Raw genomic sequence first — 22,658 nt, forward strand, 5'->3', positions numbered from 1 at the left:
TCCTTCTCTGATTTGCAGTGTAATAACTCCACAAGCTACATTTTTCAGAAAGAATTTGTTTTAGAAAATGCCTCTTGTCTGTTTGGGAGCAACATGTCTTTTCAATCATGGGATTGACAAATGAAAAATAAAGTTATTTCTTAATCTACTTTGGGAAGCAGTCTTTTATTGAGACTCTTTGAAACTAGATTGTCCTGCGTGAGAATGTTTTATAGCAATTTTAAAAATCCTAGCTGTATTTTAAAGCTTGCAGTTCTCCAGATCGTCTGACTGGGACAATCAGAGGTACTGTTGTTCCAGACTGTCTACTCACCACACATGAGTGTCCTTTTCACTGCTAACTTGGAGGGAGTGTCTTTTGTCAAGCAACCCCTCCTTTGAGTGGTGCTTAAAATATTTCCATCAACATATATGTGTATATATACCTCTCTTTTAATGTCCTTTTTTTCCCTTGAAATAGATTATTTTTCTCAAACATTTCACAAACCATATGACTCACTTCTGCTAAAATAACCTGTTTTTTTCATCACTAATATGTTATGTGAGATTCAGTAGACATTAGGCAGCATCATCTGGCGAGTGGTCAGCTTGGCTGGAGGGAGGCACAGTGTGTCATTTTCTAATCCAGGAGTATTGCATACTGCAGAGCTCACGCTTGACTTTTTTTTTTTTTTTTTAATGAAACAAAAGAGGCTAAGACCCACTGCCATCCAGCTGAGGACATAACTCATTTCTGGGTTCTGTTCAGAGAAGTTAGCAGTTTAGGGCTTTTACCCTATTTCTCTTGGGTGTCAGATTCTGTGAAGACTTTTGGATAGCTTGGATGGGTAAGTCTCAACTAGGACAAAACTCAAAAGTTCGGTTAATTAAGATAAGAATCATTAACAGGGATATGAATACTTGAGCTTCTAAGGCTGCTATTACAAAAACAAATTGAGTCAAGCCTCTAGGTAAAACTAAAATATGAAAAAGGCACGATGCAGTCATTCATTATGCATAGTAAGTTTTCATTAGTAAAACATCAAAATAAACCAAAAACTATTTTCTTTGCCTTCTTTTCCTCCTTTCCTTTCTTCGTTCTCTCCCTCACCTTTATTTATTTAGTTTTTGGTTAGATAGATCACATTAAAACATAATGTTAAAAAAGAAAAAAGCCCTTTAATTGGAGATTTTGCAGTTGAAATGACTCTTCATCTAACAGACCACATAAATGTTTATAGACATTGAAAAGTGCTTTCAAACCAACTGCACCCAGTCCCCCACGCGCTTCCTAGGTGCAGAGCAGGGGTGCTGGCTTCCCGGCAGGCAGTCTGCTCTCCCTCCCCCTCCCCTTCTCTCCTCTTTGCCCCTTGCCCTTCTCTTCCTGTCTGCCACAGCCTAGTTCAGTGTAACATACTATCAGCTCTAGTGTGGGCCTACGGGACAGCATAGCTGCGATCAAACTTCCTAAGTGAGTGGAAACGTGATGCACAGTGAGAAGTAACTAGTAGAGACCCTGTCACCACCTTCAAGGGAAGTAGATTTCTTAATGTTTTCAGTTGCAAGAGTTTCTTCTCAACCAGCTGATTCTGTTTGTTACGACTAGAGAATGCAGGGTAAAGAGGAGAGGGAGGAGCTGGGAGCACAGCCCTGCAGCATTAACCAAACAGCCCCCTCGAGTGGTACCCCAATCCCATCTTCCAGTTTCTGGGCTTGTTTTTAAGGAAAAGCTCAAGGGCTCCTGAAACAGCTTTTATGTATCTGGCTTTCCTAGGCTGGTGTTAAAAGAAACCAAGGCACTCGGGCCTGGACAGCAGGGAGACCGGCCTCATCCTACAACACCGCACATGGCCACTCCCAAGTCCACCCTGTGAAGCTGTCTCAGACTGTGTATCTTGGACTGAATTCTGCAGACATACACATTGTCCCAGACTAAGATAAGGGTTCTAGCTGACTATTTGCTGTGTCGGTAAGACAGTGAGACTCCAGCTTTTACCCTCTGGAGAGGTCTTGACATAAGTGCTGTAAGCCACTGCAAGAACTGGTCCAGGGGGCTGTTCCACCATGGGTTGCTTATGGCTTGACGGCAATGCTCCTCCTCCTCCGCCCAGTGTAGACTTGGTCACCTAGAAGTGGGATGGTGAACAGGAAGTTAGAAAATGTCTTGCAGTCTGTGGGGACTTTCTCTTGGGTAATCACAGCAACTGTGGCCACTGCAAAACTGGCTTGAAAGATGAACTCTTCCGTAAGACTGTCAATTGATTTAAATGGGTTTCCCCATTTCATTACCAGCCTGGTTTTCCCTCTCCTCCTTGCACTGACACTCTCCTTCCTTCCCCCCTGGTGGTTCACTTGATTGTTACACAATTGACATTGTTGGCAGTGTCTCCTTTTAATAACTGGCATTTGCCTAAGATTTTCAGGCTTGCTGTGGAACATGCGGCCTGTCTCCCAGGCCTCCAGAAACCCAAACCGTAGCTGTGAGCCTTACCTTTGTCTCCTTTTTCTCCCTTGTGCCCTCGAGGGCCGGGTGGCCCAGACCGACCTGGTGGCCCAGCAGGGCCCCTCTCACCTAGGAGGACAGGGGGGCACGGCTAAGTGGGGGCACAGTAGTACAGGGCTCCTCCCCCAGGAGGAGCTGCACGCACTCCCCCATGGCCCTGGCGAGGAGCTGCTTCCCACGGGTAGTCGTTCCACAGGTGGCTGTTTCAGCCACCATTTACCTTTGGGTCCAGGGATGCCCATCTCTCCCTTCTGCCCAGGGGGTCCTGGGATGGCTCCATAAGCTGCAAGGGGGAGAAACGGGCCTTAGACTAGAGATCACCCTGGTGCTTGGCAAGTAAAGTGATTTGTTGATAGTGGTAGAGTTTGGACTTGTAAGAGGAAAACAAAGTTTAGAATTTATCAGCTTTTTAGCATCTCAAGTGTTCTCAGTGACTCTGGTTCATGAGACTGTGCAGCAAGGTAAGTCTGGGGAAGGTAAATGGGGACTACCCTTACTTCGGAAAAAGTCCATGAGGTCTTCGGTCACATTGCTGTAGGCGGAGAAGATCTTGCTGATGCCAGGGGGTCCCTGGGGCCCAGGCCGGCCTGGGGGTCCCTGCACCGTGTAGGCCATCCCTTGGAGCAGACCCTGACCTGTGAAACACAGAGTGTGGTGGGCACAGGGAGTAGGGGTCACCGGCCCCCTCTTCAAGGTGGGAGCACAAGACCCTCTGACTAACTCCCAATGCAGTTTTGACTCTTATGCAGCAGCGAGGAAAGAGCCCTGCAACTGCTTTTGTCTCCCATGTTGATGGACAGGTCTCCACCTCCAAGGGCTCATATTGCAGGCCTTTTACTACTACATAGTTGTATTGGTAAGCCACAAGGGGAAAGGGCTTAGCCACCAACCTTCCCTCAGCCCCCCTCCATAGTCAGACACTTCTGAGAAGCACAAGTAAGAAGGGGAAACAAACGACCCCCAGCTTCTCTGCTCCCTGCAGCACAGGTTGCAGTGCTGACTGGGCCACTTGAACCAAGCTCGTCTTCAGTCCCCGCCCATCTGATGCCAGGACTGCTGTCCTCCTCAGTGTGGAGATGCTCTCATGCTCCCAACGCCACAGCGCTGAGGCTTTGTGTCCCCACTTACGCTGCAAGCTCTCTGACACCCGAACAGCCAGCTCGTTGTAATCCAGGCCTCCGGCAAAGCCAGCCCCGAATCTGCCATCACTGCCATACATGCCACCCTCGGGCACGGCCCTGTAGCCTCGGCCCATGTCCATGCCAAAGGCTCCCCCTTCGCCCAGGGAGCCTCCACTGGCTCCTCCTATGCCCATGGAGGAGCTATAGGAGGTGTCCCGACTGAAAGAGGAGGAGCTGCCGCTCCGGCTGTAGGAGCTGTCCCCGGGAGGGCCCTGGGGCCCGGGGGGACCCGGGGGGCCAACGATGAAGCTGCGCACATCAGGACCTGTGGGGAGGAAGTGGCATTACTGGGAGCTGGGTCTGAGGGGGAGGAAGAAGTGGGAGCTGGGGGCAGTTCTTGACACCCTTTAGCAGGATGTGAACTCACGCCGAGTGGAGTGTGTGCTGGGAAGAAGCCGGACTTCCCCTGCTGGGGTGGCTAAGGTGTTCAGCCTCCAGGCCCTTCAAACCCCGGCCACTCTCTCACAGAGAGAAGCCCAGAGTGGGAGAGGGGACAGAGGAGGGACGGGGACGTCAGGGGCACCTACTTGTGAGATAGCTGATCAGCTCACTCCGGAAGCTGTCACTATTTTCAGCTGCGTATGTCGCCAGAGCTCCTGAGATGCCCGGGGGCCCTCTAGGGCCTGGGGGGCCTGGGGGACCAGGAGGGCCTGGGATGGATGACAAGCCGGCAGCTGAGCAGGAAGCAAGAGACAGAGAAGGATCAGGGATCCATCGCCAGGACCACTGAATTCCCAGCCTGGGCCCCCCCAGAAGGAGGCAGAGGGAGACCCGCACACCCAGGTCCTGGCTTCCTCCAGAGTGAGTGTTCCCCACTGCCCTCCACCCCCAGCCCCAAGCCTCGTTCAACCCACATCACATCCCCTCCCCTAGCTCTTCTGGGCCTCGGAGCTCCCGGCTGGGCACCTGGGCACCTGTTGGACCCAGTGCTCTCGTGACTTCGGAGTACAGTATTCCCCCAACCCCACCCCGCCACATATCCCCCTGCGGGGCTGAGAGCAGCTCGCCTGCCTCACTCCTTACTCTGCAGGTAGGATGAGAGGTCCTCCATGCTGATGCTGGACCATGAACTGCCTGGGAGCCCTGGGGGCCCAGGGGGACCTGGGGGCCCAACGATACCTCTGAATTCAGACCCTGAGACACCGAGGAAGAGTAAGGATCAGTTATGCCTGGGCCAAGGGGCTCTGCCCTCCACCCTGAAGCACTTGATCAGATGGCCCTGATCAGCCTTACCTTGGAGCAAGGAAAGGAGCTCCTCATAGGATGTGCCCGGCAAGCCTGGGGGCCCCGGGGGGCCAGGAAGCCCGATGCTGACTCCAGTGCCTGAGGAACAAAACCCCAAGTTGTGATGGATGCAGGTCAGGCAGGGAATGGAGGGTGGAAACACCATGTCAGAGAGGAAGCCGGATGGAAGCAACTTGAATGGAAGTAGGGGCCAGGAAACGGGTGAGCGGGGCCGTAGGGAGAGACTGGCAGAGACGCAGGTGTGAGATACTGGGTAAGGACACTGCAGAGGAGGGACTCTGAGGCTGGGGAAGAGTGCAGGTCAGCTCTATCCTGCTGGGCATGTGCACGTGTGTGTGCACGTAAAGGTGGGCGTGTGTCTAGAGAAGTGTGCATGTGAGTTGTGTGCACAGTCCTTGCAGAACAGTGCCCGGGGCACTCGCTCTGGCTTCCCTCGCCAGGCTCTGTGACCAGCTCTGGGGCACAGGTTTGAACCGCTCTGAATACCACCCCTCCTCTGGGTTGGGTGCAGCCTAGTGGGAGAGGGTCAGGGATGTCTAGCCCCCGCATGCCCACCCAGGCCCTCCTGCCCCCCTTGCCAGGGAGGCAGACACTCACTGGACATGTAGCTGAGGATGCGGTTGCTCAGCTCTGCATAATCCAGAGACTGGAGGAACCAATCTCCACTGGCTCCTTGTGGCATCAGGTACTGCCGTAGATACTGACGCACATCATCGCCTGAAAGGAGAGGAGGCGCCATGGACCACCAGCCAGCTTGGCCTCCTTGCAGACCGGCCCGAGTGATGTGTGAGCTGGGACATTGGCAAGCTGCCAGTAGCTGAAGGGGTACCTGCTACACTCATCCCTCGGGGAGACTGACACCCTCTGTCCAGCTGACTGCTGGGAGCAAAGTGAGAGTGGCTCCTTGTCCCGAGGGACCACCAAGTGTGCCTGGTAAGTCAGCCAGGAGAGAAGGGCGCCCTCCAGCCCCCCGACCCCCGCTGCCCACCCAGGCAACTCACGCCGGAGCGCAGCCAGGATGTCTTCAGAAGAGATGGAGGTGGAGGATGTGCCGATGCTGTACCCGGAAGCTGTGGGGAAGGAAACCGGGTCACCTGCTTCACTGATACTGAAGCAGTGCCCTCATAACTCCAGAATCAAAGGCCTGGTCACCCAGCTGCTTCCCTTGGGGGGAAATGAATGAATGGGGCATTGGAAGGATATTTATAATTTCTGTTTTTCTTAATCTGAACAAACCTTTTTGGATGCTAGATCCAGCAGCCTGATTACTATGAATTCAACACTGAACATCACATTCACAAAAAGGGCAAAGCAAACAGTAAATTAAGAGACGAGGCTCCAGGAATGACCGTGGACCCGGGAGGAGACTTGTCATCACAGGGGTGGCAAGAGGCTTACTCTGTAAGTAGCTCACGACGAGGCTGGCCAGCTGTGAGTAGTCGAAAGTCTCACCGGTGATGGTGGTGACAGGCCCAGGGGGACCAGGTGGGCCTGGGGGACCCTGAACTCCAGACAGATAAGACCTGATACTGTCACCTGCCAACAAAGAAATCAAGTCAAGCCTGTCCCCAGGAGGGCATGTCTCCCCCACAGAGGTGACCTGAGCACTTAACCCACGCGTGGGCCAAGGCAGGTCCAGCAGGAAGCCTGGACTCCCCTTGTTACAGATGGAGAAACTGAGGCAGAGTCTGTGCTTGGCCAGGTGGATCTTGAGGGCTGTGGGCCAGCAAGACCCCAGTCGGTAACATCTGACCAAGCTCTGGTGCGGAAATCTGTGGAAGTCACGCCCTCGCCTCTATGGAGCGTGCAGGGATGCAGTTTGGGGCACGCACACAGGGGTGAATGTGTGTGTGTGTGTGCCACACATGGAAAAGTGTGTGGGTATATGAGTCTCTACTGGGGCTCTATGTCCATGTATGAGTCTATGTGTGTGGGCAGGTGTGAGAAGGGGGGAGGTAGGGAGCTCATGGACCTGCACTCCTAGCACACACCTGTGCACACACGCACACACATACACACACATGCAGCCCCACTCAGACGTGGGACACTCACTCTGCATGTAGTCAGAGATGTATTGCTGAATCTCCAGGCCAGAGCTGCTGAGGGAGCCTGGAGGCCCGGGGGGCCCTGGTGGGCCTGGCGGACCCTGCATGAACATGGTGCTTGACGACGATCCCCCTGCAGGAGAGAAGGCCACTGAGTTGGTCTGTCCTCTCTGGGGTCAAACCAAGGAGCCCAGGCAATGCTTTCACAGTCTGAGGAGAGTCTTTCTCAGGAGAACTAGGACAGTGGCAGAGAGCTCCTAGGAGCTCTCCCAGGCTGAGTCCTCCCTTTCCTTCAACAACCTGTGCACTGCCCACACACCCCTCCTCGCCCCTGAACCCCTAGCTCCCGATCCCTGTTCTCGCCATCACTGTCATCGGCATTGTTACTCATCTTTATCATGCAGGCATCCTTGTCTCCCACCCCTGCTAACTTGTAACCTCCTCAGGGGCAATTCAGAATCTAGCATGTAGAGAAAGTACCTCATTAACACTGAATCATGGATTAGTGAATGAATTAATCAATATCCTTATTGGCACAGTCAACCTCACTTGAAGACGGGGAGAATAATTTTGGGCACCTTGGGTTCTTACCTCTAGAGGGCCCACCAGAAATGCCAGGAGCCCCTGGGACTCCGGGATCACCTGGAATCCGAAACAAGAAGCTGTTAGCATCACCTCCTCCAGGAAGCCTCCCCTGGTTAAGCTCAACCACACTATATCAGCTTGTAACTCAACAACTGTCCCATGTTTCTCAGTCTCATTTCTGGAATGATACCACAGCTTCCTTGGGCAGAGACTGTATCCCTCCAACCCTGTCCCTTTCTCCCTCCAGGCTCTCCTTTCTTCAGCCTCTTCTTCCTCCCACGGCTGGAGCACCAGCAAGTACTCCTTGCCCTCTCTTCAGGCTCTGGGAGCCAGCCTTGTTCCCACTCTCCACTGCCTGCACTGACCTTTGTCACCCTTAGGTCCCTGAGGGCCGGGTGGGCCTGGTGGTCCCTGCAGGTTGAGTCCAAGAGAACTGGCGCCTGTAGGCCAACAACACAGTGCAGTCAGCGGGTGGGAGAGGCTCCAGTGGGGGGGACAGCGGTGTTTAGCACTTACCTGAGCCTGACAGCCCTGGGGGGCCTCGCTCGCCTGAGGGACACAGCAGAGAGGGGACAGTCAGCTGTGCCTGCCCCCCTCTCCACACGCCCCAGCCGAAGACACCACCTCCCTCCCGAGGCTCCCTAAGACTCATGACACGGCTGGGGCAGCACCAGCCTTTGGGCAGTACCTAGAGCTGCCGCACAGACACGTGCACACACGCACATGGAGGCGCAGAATTCTCAACCACAGACACCCTCTAATCACTCATTTGGACAAAACCCCAGAAGCTCAGGGATCTCGGAAGGTCAGCCCCCGTCCCCTAGGATTGTTTGAGGCCAGTGCCCCTGTACCTTGGTGTCCTCGGGGGCCTGGGGGGCCTAGGGGAGAAAGCAGACAGTTGTGAGACATGTCCCAACCAGATGCTGTGACTTCAAGGGGCCCAAGGAGGGGGGCGGGACAGGGATCTGGGCCCAGAGCAGACTCAGGGCTTGGGGCTCCCCACACCTCTCCTCCAACAGGACAAGGCAGAGGCGGATATGCTTTGCAGAGCTTCTGACCAACCCCCGGCTCCTGCTCCAAGCTGCTGAGCTCCTAATGGGATGTGGCAGGAGAATGAAGACCTGCCCCAGCTCGCCCAGTCTTGTCCAAATTCCTCTGGCCACCAGCAGGCCAAAGAGGGGCACACTGACTCCCGAGCCCCCTGACACTGCTCTCACCTTGGTCTCCCTTGGGGCCTGGGGGGCCAGGTGGGCCTGGAGGGCCAGAGAAGAAGGTCTCTGTTGAGGGAAGAAACAGTTTTGAGTGTGGACGCAATGATGTTTGTGAGGGAGCAGCATCTAGAACAGCACCAGTTGTTCTGTAGACGATCAATATTGGTCAAATGAGTGGATGGATGGATGGTTGGTCGGAAGTTGGATAGAAAAATACGTGTAAAGAAGGAATGAACAGGCTGCTGCGTGGAGGGATGGATTGTCTGCTAGGGACAAGTTCTGGGCTAAAGTTTGCTCTAAACTTATTTCCATATGTTTCTGTGTTTTACTGTCAGCGTTTATCTCATTTCAGGAGCATGTGTCCTGCCCACTTTATCAGAACTGGACTCCCTGAGGACAGGAGCTAGGTCTCTCCAGTCAGCCCAGAAGCTCCCCAAGGGCAGAATCAGCTGCCTCCCCCAGGCTAGGCCACCAGGGGCTCTCAGGGTGGCTGGGTTGACATTAGCACCCTCTTTCCAGGCAGCAGGTAGCATGGCGTTTATGCAAACACATCCATGGTGGCAGGTCAGAAGGAGGGAGCATGGAGAGTAGGTCAGAAGACCACATGCCCGTGACCACAGCGTGTGTTGGGGTTGGGGCTGGGGCTGAGGTGGGGAACAGGAGTGCTTTGACTCCCCAGCATTACCTGAGCTGGTCAGGAGAGATCCTGGTGGGCCCGGTGGGCCTGGCAAGCCTTCCCCTAGATAAGAGAACCGCCCAAGACTTATTAATTCCAAGAGGTGGCCAGGAACCCTCTGCCCAGGAGGAGCAGCAGAGAAGCTCTTTTCTAAGAACCAGCCAGGAAGCAGCCCAGGCTCTGGTCCCATTGTCTCCTACCTACCCAGCTCTCAGCTGCTGGGCCTTGGGGTCCTGGGGAGCCTGGAATGGACAGTCTTGTAGAAAAGGGTAAGGAAGAGGCAACGCGGAACCCAGGGCCTTGCTTCCTCACTAAGCCCCTGCCCCGTCCCCAAGGTTTCCCACTTTCCAAAGATCCCTGAGGTGCTCACCTGGTGGCCCAGGTGGTCCAGGTGGGCCTGGGGGGCCTCGTAAATCAATACCTTCTGTGGAAAGAAGAAACCAGAAATGAGTAAAAGCTGTCATGAGACTGCTCTCTCTGCCAGCCTTACCCCTCACCAGGATCATCAGCAACTCTACTTACACCCCCACACCAGGTCATGGGTCATGGCCTGGGACCTCCAAGACACCCTTGGCTAGAGGCGCCTTTGGCTCTGAGTAGGGTGGGGCTGAGTGGAGCTCCCTGGTGGCTGTTGCCAGTGTGGCAGTGATGAGTAGGAGCACGGCTTCGGTGTCAGATAGCCTGAGTTCAAGACCTGCCTCACCACTGCTGGCTTGTGACCTTGGGCAAGATCTTGAGCTCTTTCAGCGTCAGTTCCCTCTGCTGTAAACCAGAGGCCCAAGACCTGTATCACCAGGGCGTTGCACAGACTCAGTGTGCCACAGTGGCAGGCACATGGCGACTGCCGGACCAGGGCAGGCATTGTCTTTGTTGTTAAGGTGTCCAGGAGGGCGGCCCACAACATCTCTGCCAGGGCTCTTTAAAGGATGGGGAACAGGAGGACCCAGGAGTCAGCCCTGCCAGGCCGAGTCTGGGGCTGAGAACCCAGGGACCCCTGTGGCTGTTTAGGGCGGGGAGGTCCAGGACTCCTCTCATCACACCCACAGGGCTCGGTGCAGACACCCCATGTGGCCCTGGTCCTCCTGGAATTGGAAGAACCTCTCTGACAGCCGCGTCATTGCCTGTGACTCATCTCCATGGCTGATAAAGCCCCTCTGTTCTCCTCTCAGCTAGCACTGCGTCTTGGCGGAAACGGCCATCCTTACACTGGGGCTCACTATGACTCACTGGTGCAGCTGCCGCAGGCCCCTATGCACGGCCGCCTCCCCCACTCCCACCCCCCACCCCGTCACCTGTCCCAGAGAAAACGGTGGTACTCACGGGTGGACAGGACCTCAGAGATGGAGCTGCTGCTGCCCATGAATGATTCGCCAGCTAGGCCTGGCTCCCCTCGTGGGCCTATGGGGAGGACACAGAGTTGGGGGTCACCGCTCTCAACAATCTGTCAGCATGGGGCTGAGCTGAGGATGGGCGGGGCTGAGCCAAGTGTGGGTGGGGCCAGAGTATTGGCTGGGAACCAGAAACACCCCAGGAAGAAATGGAGGATCTGGAGCTGGATGGTATTTTGGATACAGTTTGGATATTTGGCTAAGTTGCTGGACAGTGACCTGATTCTCAGGATCTGGTCACAAGAAGCCTGAGGCCTGTGAAAATTGCTAAGCTTGATCCTGATCCAGGAGCCTCAATCTCCCTTTCTAGGGGACCCCTACCTCCTCAGAAACATGGAAGGGGGTGGGAAGAGGTGTCTTCTCTGGCTGCTGAGGCCTTGCAAGGGCCTTGTGATGGGCTGGGGGCCCCCCTCGCCTCCCTTCCCAGGGTGCACCTCTCTCACTTCGTTTAAAGATGGGCACATTTCCACCCTGGGAAGGAAGCTCTCCCCACAGCCTATGGTTATGCATTCTTCCAGAGCGATACATACCTTGCTGTCCTGGGAGACCAGCTGGACCAACAGGGCCTGGAAATGGGGTTGGGGAAGAATAGGTTTTACCACACCTTGAGGGTCAGAGTTCTAGAAGAACTGAAGAAAAGGCAGGGGCCTAGATATATAAGTAGCTTCCTCACAAGGCATGGCTCAAAGTGGTCAGCTTGCTTATTTGAAAGCAATAAGCAATTTGAGACCAGCCCTGTGGTCTCTTCTGGTGAGAAATTCTCTGTCAGGCACTGGGGCCCCTGGGATGGGCAGGACTCTGACACTGTCCTCTGATGATTAGAGGTTTCTAAACACCCACAGTGTCCCCTCTGTCACTGGAGTTTATCAGGAGAGAAGGCTGGTCCATACTTGCACTAGCCGTGTTAAATAATGTATTTCATTTACACATAAACATTTTAAATAATTGAAAAAGATATTTTAAAAAAACAGGCATTTTAGATAAATAGAAAAAATATCACCCATAATTCTTTAACTTGCAGGCATTTTGTTTTATTTCCTTCCAACAATTTTTTCCTATAAAAATGTAGTTGCAACCACCAAGCACACATTGAGTATGCTGTGCTAAGTCGCTCAGTCATGTCTGACGCTTTGCGACCCCATGAACTATAGCCTACAAGACTCCTCTGTCCATAGGGATTCTCCAGGCGAGAATACTGGAGTGGGTTGCCATTTCCTTCTCCAAGGGATCTTCCCAACCCAGGGATAGAATCCAGGTCTCCCACATTGCAGGCGGATCCTTTATTGACTGGGGGAAGCCTGTTATCGAGTATTCTCCTCTTTAAACATCTTTCTTTTAAGTCTTCATATTTTTGTAGCCATCTCATTATTGTTGGACAATTTAAGGGATGTTTGCTTCAAATAGACTCCTAGCATTTTTGTTGCCCTTGATGCATATTATCAAGTTGTTTTCCAAGAGGAAACAATTTGAGAACAGACTCTTGACAGGTCCAGAGGCAGAGGAACCTGGGCCGAACCCTGACTCAGCTACTTCTTAGCTGCGTGGCTTTAAGCACATCATTTACCTGCTGGAGCCTGCAGTGGTGCTGTGGGGCCCTATGGAAGCAAAGCACACACAGGGCTTGGGATACTTGGTGGGGAGTAATCAGAGCTCACCAGGCTGTTGGGGAGGGGCTATCTCAGCCTCTTCCTATTCTTCCCTGGGTTCCAACCCAGGTTTCAGATTTGACTGAACGCTACTGTAGTCAAACGTCAGCAAGACTGATGCTGACCTGGGGCAAAGCAAGAAAACAGACTGACCTGGGGCTCCCGGAGGTCCTGGAGGTCCCATGGCTCCAGGAGGTCCCGGGGGACCTGGGACAGTGATAGTCGACGATCCCTCTGTAAACAGAAGGCACGTTCAACGCTGAGCCCCACTCTCCTCATTCAGAGGCACAGGGACCAGGCCGGGCTGTGGGCCAGGTTGGGCCAGTACCACCTCTAAAATTCCCCCACCCTCCTCCCTCTGACTGGCAGAGCTCAGCACTGCATTCTGCCCAAAGCACCGAGCCTGCAGATGTGGAGGGTGTGGAGACAGAACCAGGACAAATGCCCAGTACCCTCTGCAGGGCCTGCCTACCTGAAGTCACGATCTTGCCTGGAGCTCCTGGTTCACCTGGGAGGGGAGGAAGAGGAGAGTGGTCAGTCCCAGGATCAGTTAGTGGTTCAATAAATCATTTTCAAGGCTTCTGATTGCATCTGAGACCCACTCCTGGGCTTCTAACCCTCAGGCTAAAGGCATTTCAATGAACTGAAGGGGAACAGGCAGGATGCATTAAGCACCAGTCTGTGCCCAGGAGACCCTGGAGGCCAGAGCGTCAATCTTCTTGGCTCACAATAGCTTTGGGACGAAGCTGGGTCTCTGCAAAAGGGCTTCACTGGTGGGTGTTGGAGAGTGTGCCTTTTGATGAGGCCAGAATATGCCAACTCAGGAGTCTTTCCCACTCCCATAGTCTATCTTCTCCCACCATGGGCATCGAAGGCTCTTACTGGGAATTTCTTTAGGTGGAAAGAGTACTGAGAGGTCAAAGAGCAGAGGTAGTAAGCCTGCAGGGTCAAGTCTAAGTCCCATGCTCCTCAGGTGCCAATTCCCTGTGACAGGATAGGGGCTGTGCAGAGTTAAGGGGCGGGGCATCTGTGGTCTGAGGAATCCCGAGTTATGTAAAGGTTAACAGATGTCTTCTCTGCCTTGTGTTTCAGAGGGTTGAAAGGGCAAATGTGCATGGAAGACTTCCAAGAAGGGAATGGCAGATTCACACTTTCTCAAGGCCATCTCAATGAGGAATCTCTGTGGACTGGAGACCCACAGATTCTAGAGAACCGAGAGAGTGAAGTAGAGGATGGAAAAGTCCTTGACTGGAACTTTCCGGTCATTTCCCAAGGCCTGTGGGTATTCAGTCATCCACTCACTGAGGGGTGATGATGCTGATTTCCCCCTTTGGGGGAGCAGAAGGGTGGTCTCTACTTGTGTCCTGCCAGCCCCTGGGGGTCAAATCTAAGAGAAAGTACGTGAGTTATTTTTGTTGGAACACAGTCTAGTAGCAGGGACAATGTCCACCTCTTGTGCACACTGGACAGAAAGCCACAGCCCCTGGAGAAGGGCAGGGGGGGGGGGCTCTCCTGGAGAATCCCAGCCTCTCGCTGAGCAGATCTGTGGACCCGGAGATGTGTCTGGCCGGGATGTGCCCGAAAGAACTCCTTGGCCCCAACCAGTTGTTGGAAATAGTTTCTGGAAAGTAGGTCTCCACAAGGTGACGGTGACAGAGGGCAGCTCTATGGAATATCAGGGTTCAGGATGGTAGGCTCACAGGGACAGAAGGCGAGGACCGTCCCTGAGCAACGCCTGTCCTATACTGGCTCGGGGCTGGGGGCGGATGCTAGCTTTGCCCAGTGAGGAAGGGTCCAGTCCTGAGGCTGCTCCCCCCAGAACTCTGACTTTGCCCTCTCAGTAGCATCTGAGACCCTCCTGAATGAAAGCTCCCTCTCAGAAAGGGGGTGGCAGTGTCCCAGTTACACTGAGGTCTATGTGGATTATAAAACCTATCCCAGGGAAGAGTCACACTATGGGGGGACCAGCCTAAGTGAGGGGATGGAGCACTCTTGGGGTGTTTTAGAGGTGGGATGGAAAGGCCTTCAGGGGTGGGGGCAGCATCCTTCCAGATCCTCTTTCATCAAAGGCTGGGGAAACCCAGGCCCCAAAGTGAGGTTCTAGACTGTGGGGAACAGAGTGGGGCTTGAAGATTCAGGGCTTAGTTGATAGGAAGAATCCTTGGCTCCTCAACCTCCCAGCCTTCCTCTGAAGCCACTAGATGCCACTGTTGATCCAGGCTCTTGCCAGAGAGGGGCCTCCTGCAAAAACAACTAGTGACTGTCTAGTTTGTTTGCAAAACCACTTACCTTTAACTCCTGGTCGGCCGGGGGTACCAGGAATCCCTGATGTGATGGAAAACAAGCGAGTCATGATGATGAAGGGCCAGCAGTCTCCCTGTGGTGGCACCTAGCACTCGGTCACCCAGCAAGGCTGCAATCAGGCCCAGCAGGCCTGCAGGCCCAGCTGACTCTGACTTCCACCTGGGCCCAGCGGCCCCACGGGCAACTTCTTGCTCTGAGCCCTTCTCCATCTCTAGGAAATGGGGCAACAGCTGGGCTGGAGGGAGGCATAGGTGCATGGACCCTGCTGTGGGGGATCCCAGCCCCTGCAGCCTCGGGGAGTAGGGGCTGGGCTATATATCTGATATATCAGATATATTCCTATATCTGATAAAATTGCCTCTTGCTTTCATTCCACCAGGAAGCATTAGAAACAAGTCCCTGTGCGCTGAACTGTTGGGGGAGATGTTGTTTGCTTTTATTTTACATCTCTGCCTAATTTCCTTTAGGGGTTGGGGCTGGTATGGCGACAGTTTCTCAGATCCAGGTGGGTGCACACTCTCCAGCTATTGGACAGAAAGGACACTGGGGCTGTCCCTGAGAGGCTGGGCCCTTCTGCGTGACACGACACCCACTCCCTACTAAGCCATGGAGGATGTGGTCTCTGTGGGACTAACAGAACTTCTGAGCCTGGAGCCTCCTCACAGGGTGGGGGGGAGTGTGTGTGTTGCGGGCGGGGGTGGGGTGGGGGTGGGTCCCTGCACCATAGGGGGCCAGGCTCAGGCAGACAGAATTTGCTTGTGATCTAACCTCATCTCTTCCAGAGTGCCTTTCTAGATTGTTCTGTGAGTCTTTTACCTGCCTAAGGTGTTTCTTCAGACTCAATAAAATGACCTGAACCCATTCTTGCTGGAGGGTGAGGGGAGGAATGGAAACACTCTGGTGACTGGAGAAGCTTCTGCCGAATGCCAGGGGTGGGAGTGACCCAATAACTCACCCTGAGGTCCTTGGGGTCCAGTGAGACCTATGCAAAAAAAAGACAGGAGAGGAGAGGTGAAGGGCTGAGGAGCGGTGCAGGGAGGCAAACCCTGTGTGTGGGGCAGCCGGACTCCAAGGTCCTCGTCACCCTCTGGGTGACGTGCAGTTCTCTGACCCACTGCTCCACTGGGGGATGGTCCTTAGCCTTTTTGGGGTCTCAGACCCAGAAAGTTCACACACTCATCGACTCTCATGCTGTCCCCTAGGCTATCTCCTTGGCGCTCCCCATCTGTGCACCCGCCAGAGGAGCCAGGGGCCCCCTGCTCCTCACAGGCCCCGGAGGACTGCCATCCGCCCTCATGACTTTCTTGTTCTGACTTAGTCCCCCTGCAGCTCTGGGGATCTTGCTCCTGTTGGGCCTTTGGCGGTGACCCTAACAGCCGCTTCTTTTCCCAGACTGGCAGCGGCTGGTGACTGTTCCAGCTATGGCCTGAGGAGGTCTGGAGAGCTCAGAGGAACCAGGAACTGAGTGGTGGTAAACTGCCATTTTTAAGAGACTCCTTGACGCTTTCTAGAACTCCTTTCTTTTGGTGTTGATCTTTTTTCCTGAGTTGTGTGACTGGGCTGTCAGGACCCACAGTCATTATGCCCGGCTCAAGCCAGCATTTTCCTGATGAGCTTCTCGAGGAAAATGCATTCAGAAAGGTACACACACACACACAGCACTGCCAGCTCCCTCTTCCCGCTCTTTACCTGGCTTCCCTGGGTCCCCAGAAGGTCCTGGTAAGCCCCGGGTTCCCGGCATTCCTGGAAGACCTTGTTCCCCTAGAGAGAGCAATGCCGCATGGAGAGTTTTCCCTCTAGGCAAGCTGGCTGGCCTGCACATGGGAGCTAGGGGCTCTTGGGTTCTACTGAATAACTTGCCAGCAGATGGAAGGGAGGAAGGGGGTGAGACTCGGGCCGTGCACACCTCCCTGTGATATACACCCCCTGGCATTGTGATTGGGGGGCTGGGGGCTGCCTGCTGGGATGTGGACGGGGCTCGGAGGGGTAGGCAGGGGAGGTGGGGGAGTGAGGAGAGCAGATCCGTGACCAACCTCTTGGGCCTTGATGTCCGTCGGGGCCAGCGGGTCCTGGGAAAGCAGATCAAAACTCTTCAGTGACTCTGGGAGCTTCCCTGGGACTCCTCCTTCAACCACCCTACAGCCTCGCAAGCTGTCTCCTAGGTGGTGGGGTGGGAGCCCACGCAGCCCCTCCTGCAGCCATGAGACTCGGAAGAAGCCCCGTCCTTGTCGCACTGCTGGGCACGCTTTGCCCCGCCCTCTCCTCCTTTTCCCCCGCCCTCTCCTCCTAATGCCTCTTTTCCTGCCGAGAGCTCTTCCACGGTCCCCACTGCATGTCCCCCACAAGATGCTCAATGCGTGTTGGCCTGGAGGTCAGTGTCCTCTAAGATCTTGTCTTCTCTGCTGTAGGCATCATTCTAACCTCTGTCCAAAGTCATGTCCATCTGGGACCAGCCCTTGCTTTTTACCACCTCTCCGTCTTTCCTCACTCATATGGCTGCCTCTGGGGTTAAAATCTTTACTTTTTCAAACCATCTGAAGAGCCCCTTCCTCCCTCCTTCTGGTTGGAAGAAGACTCTCTCTCTGCTGTTTCCTCAGAGCACCCTGTACCTCTCATGACCCTTGTCACCCTGCATAAGCTTTATCTCCCCTCGAGGGACGTAAAGCACCTTATTGCCCACCACAGAATTGTGAACTCCGTCAGCACTTCCTAATAGTTTGTTAAATGAATGAGATCATCAAGGCACCACATCCCCATCAGTGGGGCTTAAACCCTTCTAGGACGTGTTGCCAAATGCCTGGCCACATGGTGGGGGGGTCTTTGGCCAGCTTTCTTGTCCTGGCTGACAGGCCCCTCAGGAAGGGTCAGCCAAAGGGCTGAACCCTGCGATCTGGCTGTGAGACCAGCCCTGGAGTATCAGGGCTGTGCCTAGAATTTTGCAGGTTCTGAAGAACCTCAGCTCTTGCCTGTCCTCCCCAGGGACCTGAGTACCTTGGAGGCAGGAACTGGGGGGTGGAGGGGGTGCAGAGGAGGGTGGCAGGGAAGGGGGATGGACCATGTCTTGCCAAGGCCCCCCACCCTCAGAGCAGTAAGAAGCTGTCAGAGACAGTGGCAGCTCTGAGCCCCAAGAGTATGCCCAGATCCAGGAAGAGACTGTAAATGGAGTCTCTGCCAGGCATGGACAGATTAGAGAATGGGAGACACAGCTCTAGATGGATCTCAGCTCTAGGGCCACGATGATGATGGCAGCGGTGCAGACCCATGGTGCGTGCTGCTTTGAGACACTCACCCATCGCTCCTTTAGCCCCGGGCTCACCCACGGCACCAGGTAAACCTTTCAAGCCAGGCTCGCCTGCAAAGGAAGTGGACTAGGTGATGGAGGAGCTTGACCATGGTAGAGCATGCCACCCTGCCAGGCACCCTGAAGCCTGCCACCTCTCCCACCAGAGGAACCTGGCATGCCAACCGGAGGCTGGGGACGGTGTTTGCTTTCATTCTAAAGTCAGGCCTCCCACCCCCGGCAGCAGGCCTGGACTGGCCCAGAGGCCACGCCTGGTCTGGAGGGGCCTGTGTATGAGTCTCATTTCCTTGGCAACAAAAAGCTACCTCTTGTGGCCAAAGCACTAGTACTATTTCCTTTCACTCATGCAAGTTGGCACGAGGTAAGTGAGGAAAGGAATATGAGTAGTGTAAAGGGTCTGCCACTTTGGGAAAAACTTAGTTTTCCAAGTAAATTCTTCAAAAGAATCAGAGATAATCATAAACTATCTTTTCTGTCCCAAACATATATTGCTGATGCTGGCTTATACTCCACTCTAGATTGCAAGTCCTCTGAAGGTTTTTAGACAGAGATTCTATCTGATGCTTCTGTATTTCATCCCCCCATTCCCCACTTACAGTATCCAATGGATTTATAAAAAGTCTTTAAAGTAACCATAGATTCCTGTGTGGGACTGACCTGTGAGGCCTCGGGGTCCTTTCTCACCCTGGTCACCTGAAATAAACATGGGGAGGGGGGGGCATGGGTAGAGGAAGCAAGCATCAGTCAGGAGCAAGGAAAAGAATCTCGCTCAGCAAGAGGGACCCTGGCTACAGAACAGGTCCCATAGTATCTGGAAGCTGCTGTCAGCTGAAAGTTGGTGAGAACTCAGCATTAACAAAGACCCAGAAAGCAAGCTAGATAGATTTCTTCTGGGTCAGGGCCCAGCTGCAAACTGACCCAGGCCTTTCTGTCTCACCAGTGGGTGCTGGGGGTAACAGGGAGTCCAATCTAGTGGGGAGAGGCCTCAGGGCCTTGTCCTCGCCCCTCCGGGGGCCACCCGACTGCAGCACTGTGACGCTGGTGCTGCCTCCCCTCTCTGAGCCTCAGCAGCACTATCTGAGAGGCTGGACTGGAGTCTTGGGTCCCTCCCAGCCTAGGGTCTGGCCGTCAAAGCCCGGGGGCAGGGTTCACATCTGGGTCCCCAGGCTGTGGTGGTGTCCGAGCAGCAGCAGGAGCAGCCCACCTTTGGGTCCCGGTGGTCCCATGGGTCCTTTGTCACCTGAAAAGGAAACGGTCACCTCAGCGTGAAGAGCCTTCGTGGGACGAACAAGAACGGGCAGAATCTGTGTCTGAAGTCAGGCTCCCCCACCGTCCTGACTGCCCCTTCCCTTCACACACCTGTCGGCCTGCGCAGGCGGTTGGTGTGTCCACCAGACCCTCCCTGTGCCCCAGACCTCCTTCTTGAGTGAGCTGCATGTCTAAGGTACTGTCCCCTCCCTCCAGTCCCTGCCCCCAGCTCACCTTTGATACCAGGGAGTCCCACTTCACCTCGGAGTCCTTGGGGACCTATAGAGCCTGCACACAGAGGAAACCACATGGGTGGATGAGTATCCCCAGCTTTGGAAGGGATGGATGTGCACACGCGTACATGCCTACAACCACACACACATACCTCCTGGGCACACACATGCACAGACAAACACACTCCCTGGCGTAACAGTCAAGCGCTGCTGTTCACGGTCTCCTCCCACGGCCCCGCTCCTTCATCCTGGACTAGGTTCCTGGCCCCTGCGATTCCCAGGTGCAGGCATGAGAACCTGTGGGGACCCTGGCAGGGACACTGGACCACAGGACAGTGTGGGCTGCAGCTCAAGACACCGGGCACGAGCTCTGGCCCACAGGGATGAGGGGAGGCAGGCACCTTGCTCAGAGCAAGGCAGAATGGGAGCCGCCTGCTGGAAGTGCTGGAGGGTCTGGTCCCCCAAGTCGGGTAAGAACAGAGTCTCATGGGACCCAATGTACCTGACCTTAGCCACAGGGGACACACAGGCAGAAGTGAGCTTTGTGTCTCCAGGAGGCTCTCTTTAGAATTGCTTCTTTGGCTTTAAAAATGTTTGTTTCTCCATTTTAACCTCCCTCTCCTTGCCTCAGAAATAGCATTTATTTTTGAGAAGAAGGCCACTGACCTGGGGGACCCTGTGGGCCAGGAGAACCACTGGAACCTGAGGAGGACAACACAACAGTAATGATCAGATGGGTTGGGTACAGGCCGGGACACTGACCCCATGCAGAGTGGCATGTGGAGAGGGTGGGGCGTACACCCCAGGTGAGGGCTGCGTGTGTGCACCAGGACCCCAGAGTCAGCGGGTCCAGGAATGACCCCAGTGTGGAAGTCCTCCTTAGGGAGGAAGCTGCGGCTGCCAGGATCAAGAGACCCCTTACTCCTTCCCAGTCGAACACTTGGGCTGAGGCAGGGGTAGAGAGGAGAGGGGACCAGTTGGACATCGCACTGTGAGAAGGCCCTATCCCTTGGTGTGTCCAGACAGATAGCTCTCAAATGTTTGCCTCTGGGCCCTGTCTGGCAAGGAAATTGTCTGACTTCTGATTTCCAGATCCATCTGCCCACTTAGGGGCCACATAACAGGGTCATTTATCAGAGATGGAGGCATAACCCCCAAATTCACCACAGAGCCAAAAATACAGCTCCAATCCTGACACCCAGGGACTCTTTTCTGGGGAGGGGGACCCTCTCTGGGCCTGTCAACCCTGGAGCTGTGGATAAGGGCTGTCTGGGATCCCAGGGTCTGGACCTCTGAGATGCCTCCTGGACAGGGCAGACCTGGGCACTGTGTGGGCACTTGACTTACCTTTGGGACCGACAGAGCCTGGGACACCAGGTGGGCCCGGAATACCTGGTTTACCAGCATCCCCTGGGGAGAAATAAGCACTCTGAGAGAGTATCCCCACTTCGGTTGCCCACTCAGCCCATGTGGTATCATTTGCAGGGTGGAAAACACTTCCCACCCTGCTGGTGGTCTCCGATCCATTGGGCCTGAACCCACATCCCAGCCCATGCCCCATTTTTAGACCACAGGATCCAGCACAGACCCCGGCTCAAAGCAGGTGCTCAGCTAATGCAAATGAAAGAGAGGGGGAGGGAGAACTGCGTGAGGAGGAGTGCGGATGCAGCCGGTCCTCCTAGTGAAAGAATCACCTCTTACCTCGGTCTCCTTTCTCTCCGAACCCAGGGGGCCCTGGTTCACCACGAGGTCCCATGGGGCCTTCTCGCCCTCTCTGGCCCATGGGTCCCTCCATGCCAGGCTCACCTAAAGACAGAAATGCCAACCTCAGCTAGTCACCAGCTAGGCAGCAGCTTGCTGGCAGGACACCTGCCTGGAGTCTCCACACCCACCTCCCTACTTTTCTCCCTCTGCAGCCCAGACTCAGTGCAGAAGCCAGAGAATTTGAAAGTGCAAGTGGATCATGTCCCATTTCTGCCCCAACCTGCAAACAGCTTCTCAGCTCACTGAGAATAAAAGCCATATCCTTGCAAGGTCTCCAAGGCCCCTCCCTCTTGACTCTTGGCCTCCTTTGAGGGCTCCAGATGCCCTCCTCCTCCTCCTCCTCCTCCCCAAGCTCCTAGACCCTTGCCCCAGGCCTGTAGCTGCTCCCTCTGCCTGGAAGGTCCCGCTGGATCATCTTAGGCCTGGCTCCCTCTCCCACTTCACATCTCTGCTCAAATGGCACCTTCTCAGCAAGGCCTTCCCTGCCAGCTTTATTTTCAGTTACCCTCAGCCCTTCCAGGCACCCTGGGCTCTATGTTCCTATTTTACCAGTCACTTCCTCCCTCTGTATACTTCGCTTATCTATTATGTCTACTGTTTATCTGCACCCAAAAGTAGGCAGGGGTTCTCTGTTTTGTTCACCACTCTCTCCCCAGCACCTAAAAGAGGGCCTGGCACACAGCAGGTACCTAACAAAAACATTTACTGAATGAATGAATGAGGGAATAAGTGAACAGAGAAGTGATTCTTACCCATGTTGCCTTTCTGTCCCTTTGGTCCCTCTGGACCTTGGTGGCCCAAGGGCCCAGGTATACCTGTGGACACACAAGAATAGCTCAGCCTTGCTTTCCTCCCAGACCCCAGGAGCCAGGACCCACCGGTTCACAACCCTAGCAGCACCCTCAGAGGCTACACACCTGGAGTTCCAGGGAACCCGCGGTCTCCTGTGGGAATGGAGAAAGAAAAGTCAAGCAGAGGACCCAGGCTGATCACCTGAGGGAACCTCCAGTGGAATTTAGGTAGGATGGCCAAACTACAATAAGGGACGCTCAGTTAAGTCTGAATTGCAGATAAACACGGAACGAATTTGTAGTGTTTGGAACATACTTATAGTGAAGAATGAGTATTGTTTATCTGTGATTCAGATTTGACTGCATGATGGTGTGAAATGAAAATATCTCCTGTATTAATGAACAAGAAATTTCACAGCCATCAGCGATTTCTGGCCTCCAAATGTGAATGAGGACTCCCCAAACTGCGATCCAGCAGATGCTGCTGCCCCCACGGTGATTGCTGGGGAGCTGGGGGAATGCGAGAGGCAAGGTGAACAAGGAAACAGTATTGAGGCC

General features: G+C 54.4%; 1 protein-coding gene across 2 annotated transcripts in view; it reads right to left on the reverse strand.

Moving 5' to 3' along the window:
* Window positions 1–1,138: 1,138 nt before the first annotated feature.
* Window positions 1,139–22,658, reverse strand: part of COL17A1 (collagen type XVII alpha 1 chain) — a 49,322-nt gene continuing 27,802 nt past the window's right edge. For both annotated transcript variants that reach the window (XM_069567038.1, XM_069567037.1), the window contains exons 21-56: window positions 22,227–22,253; window positions 22,062–22,124; window positions 21,247–21,351; window positions 20,893–20,955; window positions 20,212–20,247; window positions 19,547–19,600; window positions 19,269–19,304; window positions 18,722–18,757; window positions 18,053–18,115; window positions 16,797–16,832; window positions 16,453–16,524; window positions 15,719–15,745; window positions 14,749–14,784; window positions 12,932–12,967; window positions 12,613–12,693; window positions 11,344–11,379; window positions 10,746–10,823; window positions 9,796–9,849; window positions 9,435–9,488; window positions 8,756–8,815; window positions 8,390–8,416; window positions 8,055–8,087; window positions 7,904–7,978; window positions 7,545–7,595; window positions 6,961–7,086; window positions 6,307–6,444; window positions 5,910–5,978; window positions 5,506–5,625; window positions 4,897–4,986; window positions 4,687–4,797; window positions 4,191–4,337; window positions 3,611–3,928; window positions 2,980–3,117; window positions 2,703–2,765; window positions 2,471–2,551; window positions 1,139–2,105 (exon numbers count right to left, since the gene is read on the reverse strand). In XM_069567038.1, the coding sequence (XP_069423139.1) occupies window positions 2,053–2,105; window positions 2,471–2,551; window positions 2,703–2,765; window positions 2,980–3,117; window positions 3,611–3,928; window positions 4,191–4,337; window positions 4,687–4,797; window positions 4,897–4,986; window positions 5,506–5,625; window positions 5,910–5,978; window positions 6,307–6,444; window positions 6,961–7,086; window positions 7,545–7,595; window positions 7,904–7,978; window positions 8,055–8,087; window positions 8,390–8,416; window positions 8,756–8,815; window positions 9,435–9,488; window positions 9,796–9,849; window positions 10,746–10,823; window positions 11,344–11,379; window positions 12,613–12,693; window positions 12,932–12,967; window positions 14,749–14,784; window positions 15,719–15,745; window positions 16,453–16,524; window positions 16,797–16,832; window positions 18,053–18,115; window positions 18,722–18,757; window positions 19,269–19,304; window positions 19,547–19,600; window positions 20,212–20,247; window positions 20,893–20,955; window positions 21,247–21,351; window positions 22,062–22,124; window positions 22,227–22,253 (2,693 nt within the window). In that variant the 3' untranslated portion in view covers window positions 1,139–2,052. The remainder of the gene's footprint in view (window positions 2,106–2,470; window positions 2,552–2,702; window positions 2,766–2,979; window positions 3,118–3,610; window positions 3,929–4,190; window positions 4,338–4,686; window positions 4,798–4,896; window positions 4,987–5,505; window positions 5,626–5,909; window positions 5,979–6,306; window positions 6,445–6,960; window positions 7,087–7,544; window positions 7,596–7,903; window positions 7,979–8,054; window positions 8,088–8,389; window positions 8,417–8,755; window positions 8,816–9,434; window positions 9,489–9,795; window positions 9,850–10,745; window positions 10,824–11,343; window positions 11,380–12,612; window positions 12,694–12,931; window positions 12,968–14,748; window positions 14,785–15,718; window positions 15,746–16,452; window positions 16,525–16,796; window positions 16,833–18,052; window positions 18,116–18,721; window positions 18,758–19,268; window positions 19,305–19,546; window positions 19,601–20,211; window positions 20,248–20,892; window positions 20,956–21,246; window positions 21,352–22,061; window positions 22,125–22,226; window positions 22,254–22,658) is intronic.

Source organism: Ovis canadensis, chromosome 22 (genome assembly GCF_042477335.2).
Source record: "Ovis canadensis isolate MfBH-ARS-UI-01 breed Bighorn chromosome 22, ARS-UI_OviCan_v2, whole genome shotgun sequence".
Lineage (NCBI taxonomy): Eukaryota > Metazoa > Chordata > Mammalia > Artiodactyla > Bovidae > Ovis > Ovis canadensis.